Raw genomic sequence first — 6098 nt, 5'->3', positions numbered from 1 at the left:
GTTCTTTCTCTGTCCGACTCGCCCCAACCTCAACCTCGACCGCCAGCTCTTTTTGTGACAACAGTGTAACTGGCATCGCTGCATCTCCACGACCCTTTTCTTCGGTACCCACAAGCCAGCTCGAGCCCCGCTCCATCCCACAAGAGCCGAGCTGCGTCACGTCGTCGACCATCTCACGTAACATGCTAAACAATGCAATCCGGAGACCTTGTGGAGGTCATGACATGTTGTGTAACATGATGTGAAGGATGGGGGTGAGGATGCTGCGACAACTCTTGAATTTGAGAACATAGGTGAGCCTATCAATGTTATTTCTATCCATGTCAATGACCTGTTTTTTAGTGATGAATACAGTGACCCAAAGTGTTTTCCTTAACAAAAGATCCCATCCCACAATTCCATAGTACGGACCATATCGTGGCGGATCTCGAGGCACATTTTAATAAGCTGGGTAACATATGAACAATTTGCTCAAGGGTACGTCATATATATAAGCCCACATGTACATGGGCATCTAATGCCAAGAGATCACCACGGAAGCCAGCAACAAACAAACACAGCTACGCTGGTATCTCGGCCCTGGGAATGATTCCCACGAGCTTCTTCCTGGCGTACTGTGCGTACGTCTTTGGCAACGCACGCTGAAATTGGAAAAGAATGAGCTATTATTACATATACAAAAACTGCAAGGGGAAACAATATTTTTTTCGGCTTCCAATATCTATACAACCTACCTTGTAATTAATTTCCTGTGCAATCAACTCTTGGACTCTTCGATCTGGAAGCTATATATATACATACACCAAGGAGCGAGAGACATCAGACCATGATTATATATATCAAATATATATAGTAACAGGTTCCAATGGATGCTAGACCACACCATACTATGCTTATACTTACTTCCTTACTAATGCCTTCCGTGCATCGGCGGAACTGCAAGGAAAGATGATTAAAGCATTTCCATCAGAAGAGATACTAATAATTAACCAATGAAAACACATACAGAACTCCTATGAACAACAACAACAACAAAACCTACTTGTCGCTCCAGTTGCAAAAAACCACCGGGCTGCTCCAGCTCAGCCTTCAAAGTATGTTGGCGCAATGGAACCGCATTCTGATTGTAAACTTCCTGCAGAGCATCTCTGAAATACATCTAGATCAAGTTGTCCAACAAAGAAGAAAACGCCACCACCAAGCATATACAGGGTTAGAAAGCATTGCCGAACCCGATCAATAATTATAAACGGTTGTTAATTAGTTCTGATGTACAATGCTGACCTGAGCCTGATTTACCCGCTTCCAAATCTCAAGAAAGGCACGGTCAAGACCTTCCACAAACAGACGATAAAGGCGAGTCCTCCATACATACTCCTAAATTTAATCGAAAGATTGCGATTGTTAGATATAATCATAACTAGAGCTGACCACCTAAATGAGCAAGCGACAAAGGAATCTTACCTCGAAACCATGACATGCTAGACCCAAATGAATGTTGGTGAACCCATTGGCAATCTTAATTGATTGGTACAAACCTTTACGGCGCATTGGCTCCCACTAAATAGTAGAACATAGGAGTTATTGTGATGCTACAGTGCGTATGTAAGATTAGTTGTGATTCCATGGTTTTGAGAGGTCATATAGGCCTACCTCCAGAAAATCTTTAAGCACATGATTTTCAAGCCACTGTTAAGAACAGAAGGTTGTTAGTCCAATTTCTTTTTTACTGAACAGAGTTTGAAACTTGGACAGGCTGATCATTGCACCATGAATACCTTCATTTCCTTGACCATCTTTTCCCAGTACAGCACATACTCTCTATCAGCATCAGGGGTGTTATAAAACGCTTTGTACTGACTCCATCTGTCATATTCATACTCATTCCCACCCTGCACCAGAAAGGAAGGGAAGCAGCATATCAGAGCTATCCTGAGAATAACAAGCTAGGCATAAGGGCATGGAATGCTCTTAATATGTGTGTGACTATCATTGGTTACAGTACTTTCGCACTTCAAAAAAAATCCGAAAAAAAACAGTATTGTAACATGTAAACTATATGGGGTCTAGGGATATCAGGCAAAAATCTGGTTACACATACAAAAAAAGTATGGTACTGGTATTTGGGAGTTGTCTGCGTGTGAACCGCTTGTGATTTTTTTAGGACTTGCTCCGCGCAAAAAATGCATCAGTATAATAAACTCTCAACGAAGAAGTTATAATTCTTGTCTTTTTCTTCTACCGGGCACAGTTTATGAGATTTTCGGTGATTTATTGCAAACACACATATTTTAAGCTGTGTTTAATCTCCAGAGGATGTGACGTTCATAGTTTTATTTTTGCATTTCGGCAAGAACCTCAGGCCCCTTGAACAAAGACGTTACTCACAGAAAGCCAAGCTATAAAAACAATGAGAAATTGCAGTCATGATTCATTAACTATCCATGCTGTCAGAGAAATATTTGTGGTCACCCATTCAAAGGTAAGAAGAGAAGAAGAAATTGGTTACTGGCCGCATGAGCACAGATTAAGTGTATCTGCATCACTCAACTCAAAGTTGTGAATACACATATACTTACAGAGTTAGGAAGGACTAGCCGCTGGTAGTCGCTCAAGTTTGCAAGTAAACAGAGGTCGGAGTCAAAATACCAGCCAAAGGCGCTATCATGCAGGCACTCCAGCTCAGCCTTCAAAGTATGTTGGCGCAATGGAACCGGATTCTCATTGTAAACTTCCTGCAGAGCATCTCTGAAAGACGTCTAGAAGTTGTCCAACAAAGAAGAAAACACCAACACCGAGCATATACAGGGTTAGAAAGCATTGACAAACCTGATCAATAATCATAAACTGTTGTTAGTTCTGATGTACAATGCTGACCTGACCCTCATTGACCCGCTTCCAAATCTCAAGAAAGGCACGGTAAAGACCTTCCACAAACAGACGATAAAGGCGAGTCCTCAATACATACTCCTAAATTTAATCGAAAGATTGCGATTGTTAGATATAATCATAACTAGAGCTGACCATCTAAATGAGCAAGCGACAAAGGAATTGTACCTCGAAACCATGACATGCTAGACCCAAATGAATGTTGCTGAACCCATTGGCAATCTTAATTGATTGGTACAAACCTTTACGGCGCATTGGCTCCCACTAAATAGTAGAACAGAGAAGTTATTGTGATGCTACAATGCGTATGCAAGATTAGTTGTCATTCCATGGTTTTGAGAGGTCATATAGGCCTACCTCCAGAAAATCTTTAAGCACATGATTTTCAAGCCACTTTTAAGAACAGAAGGTTGTTAGTCCAATTTCTTTTTTACTGAACAAAGTTTTAAACTTGGACTGGCTGATCATTGCACCATGAATACCTTCATTTCCTTGACCATCTTTTCCCAGTACAGCACATACTCTCTATCAGCATCAGGGGTGTTATAAAACGATTTGTACTGACTCCATCTGTCATATTCATACTCATTCCCACCCTGCACCAGAAAGGAAGGGAAGCAGCATATCACAGCTGTCCTGAGAATAACAAGCTGGGCATAAGGGCATGGAATGCTCTTAATATGTGTGTGACTATCATTGGTTACAGTACTTTCGCACTTCACAAAATTCAAAAAAAATAACAGTATTGTAACATGTAAACTATATGGGGCCTAGGGATATCAGGCAAAAATCTGGTTACACATACAGAAAAAGTATGGTACTCGTATATGGGAGTTGTCTGCATGTGATTTTTTTAGGACTTGCTCCGTGCAAAAAATGCATCAGTATAATAAACTCTCAGGTAAGAAGTTATAATTCTTGTCTTTTTCTTCTACCATGCACAGTTTATGAGATTTTCCATAATTTATTGCAAAGACACATATTTTAAGCTGTGTTTAATCTCCAGAGGATGTGACGTTCATAGTTTTATTTTTGCATTTCGGCAAGAACCTCAAGCCCCTGGAACAAAGAGGTTACTCACACAAAGCCAAGCTATAAAAACAATGAGAAATTGCAGTCATGATTCATTAACTAACCAAGCTGTTAGAGAAATATTTGTGGTCACCCATTCAAAGGTAAGAAGAGAAGAAGAAATTGGTTACTGGCCGCATGAGCACAGATTAAGTGTATATGCATCACTCAATTCAAAGTTGTGAATACACAGATACTTACACGGTTAGGAAGGACTAGCCGCTGGTAGTCGCTCAAGTTTGCAAGTAAACAGAGGTCGGAGTCAAAATACCAGCCAAAGGCGCTATCATGATGGCAAGGATAGAAGAAGTCATTCTCCAAGGCAAGCTCCATAGGGTACTTGGATTCCAATGCAGCTTCTTCTAGCTCGTCGACAGGCTTTCCTAACAACAACTACACAGATGGACAAATGAATATATGGTTGATCGCAATAGACAGATAGGTGTGGTGATATGGGACTAACCAGGTAAGCTTTGAAGCGATAACGTTTATACTTGGCAAGGAGGCTGTCCAACTGCTCTTGATTCAGTCCAGTCTTAATGTCAATTTCAGCCGGTCTGCGAGTCTTTAGTTGTCCGGAGTACTTGGCGAATTCCTCCGCAGTGATATCATCGCCCGAGTCCTCTCCAAAGTATGTATCTCCAACATCTGGTCCGTGGGGTACGCTCAAGAACTTGTGGACTTGATCTTCTACTAGAGCAGCCCGCAGCTCATCGTCATAGAAATTGGAACGAGCGAGGACTTGGACAATTTCATCCGAAGGAAGATTTGGGGTGTCGTCGGCGGCGACGACGACGCCCGCTTGTAACTGCAGCCGGGCGAGGCGCGAGGCGAGGATCTCATGGTACCTGGACTGGCGGGCCGGCCGGGTGACCGGCGGCTCGTCCAAGGATCCGGACGGCGGTGCGCTGGAAGTCGTGCTGCTGCTATCCGATTCGACAAGGGATCCAGAGAACGATGCGCCTTCTTCACCGCGGCGCCGGCGGGAGGGTCCTTCGCGAGGGGACCTCCTCCTGCGGCGGCGCCTCTTCTGCGGCATCGGCGTCTGATCGGCGATCACAGGAGTGGAACCGTTGTGACGGCGATCACATGGTTCGGTTCACAGACCGTATCCTAGTTCCTTACCCAGGCTGGGCCTAAATGAAAGCAGGCCCAAATTTTCTTCCGGTATACCTTGAGGTTTTTCAACAGTACTCGTACTTTTCCCTCAAGTTAGGGTTTCTCGTTCTCCCGGAGGCGATTGCGCCGCCGTCGAGGGTTTTGCTCCCTTGCTGTCGATCCACCCCCGGCTGGCTAACTACGGGGCGATCCGTTCGCCGCCTGCGTTTGGTTAGCTGCTGGGGTGAGAGAGCTTAGGGTTCTACCGCCCGAAATCCGATCTGCTTCTCTTTCGGGTGAGTGAAATCGATGAATTCATCGGCGGATTTTATCAGAGACACTGGGATATCTGTGGGGATGAAATTACCTCTGTGGTGCTGCCCATTATCAGGGGAGAGGACAGCCTAGGGAGCTTCAATGATACAGTGCTGGTTTTAATACCTAAGGTAACTAGTCCTACCCATCTTTCCCAGTTTAGGCCCATAAGCCTTTGCAATGTGCTCCACAAGATAGCTTCGAAAGTTGTAGCGAACAGGTTGAAGGATATTTTACCTGATATCATATCAGAGGAGCAATCAGACTTTGTGCCTGGCAGGTTGATCACAGACAATATTATTTGTGCGTATGAGTGCCTTCATTTTATGAAGAGAAACAAGTCAAAGAGCAACAACTTATGTGCCCTAAAGCTCGATATGATGAAAGCTTGCGACCGGCTAGAGTGGGACTACTTGCAGGCAATATTGAGCAAGTTAGGTTTTGCATCTCAATGGATCCAGATTGTGATGGCCATGGTTAGATCCGTACACTAGTAGGAAAAGGGGCTTTTACCCCAGTTCATAAGGGCCTTTAGTCCCGGTTCAGGAACCGGGACTAAAGGGTCGTTACTAATGCCCTAGCCCTTTAGTCCCGGTTCTTACACGAACCGGGACTAAAGGCCGTCCACGTGGCCGATGCGGGGAGCCCAGGCAGGAGGGCCTTTGGTCCCGGTTCGTGCCACCAACCGGGACCAATAGGCATCCACGCGTCAGCACCTGGCAGGA

General features: G+C 44.3%; 1 protein-coding gene across 2 annotated transcripts; it reads right to left on the bottom strand.

The window, feature by feature from the left end:
• Positions 1-469: 469 nt before the first annotated feature.
• LOC123075854 (uncharacterized) lies at positions 470-5014 on the bottom strand. Of its 2 annotated transcripts, none has more exons than XM_044498357.1 (15): positions 4424-5014; positions 4162-4353; positions 3372-3485; positions 3247-3282; positions 3058-3153; positions 2878-2970; positions 2580-2759; positions 1779-1892; positions 1654-1689; positions 1465-1560; positions 1285-1377; positions 1043-1159; positions 904-936; positions 735-785; positions 470-641 (listed from the first exon to the last, which is right to left on the bottom strand). In XM_044498357.1, exons 1-15 carry the CDS (start codon positions 4997-4999, stop codon positions 561-563), a joined length of 1908 nt encoding a protein of 635 aa, XP_044354292.1. In that variant the 5' UTR covers positions 5000-5014; the 3' UTR covers positions 470-560. The 2 variants fall into 2 exon arrangements, with proteins under 2 accessions (XP_044354292.1, XP_044354293.1); XM_044498358.1 differs by having other exon boundaries at positions 471-641; positions 1043-1135.
• Between the last annotated feature and the right edge of the window lie 1084 nt (positions 5015-6098).

This window comes from Triticum aestivum, chromosome 3D (genome assembly GCF_018294505.1).
Source record: "Triticum aestivum cultivar Chinese Spring chromosome 3D, IWGSC CS RefSeq v2.1, whole genome shotgun sequence".
NCBI classification, from domain to species: Eukaryota; Viridiplantae; Streptophyta; class Magnoliopsida; order Poales; family Poaceae; genus Triticum; species Triticum aestivum.
This window is presented reverse-complemented; position numbering and strand designations above follow the sequence as displayed.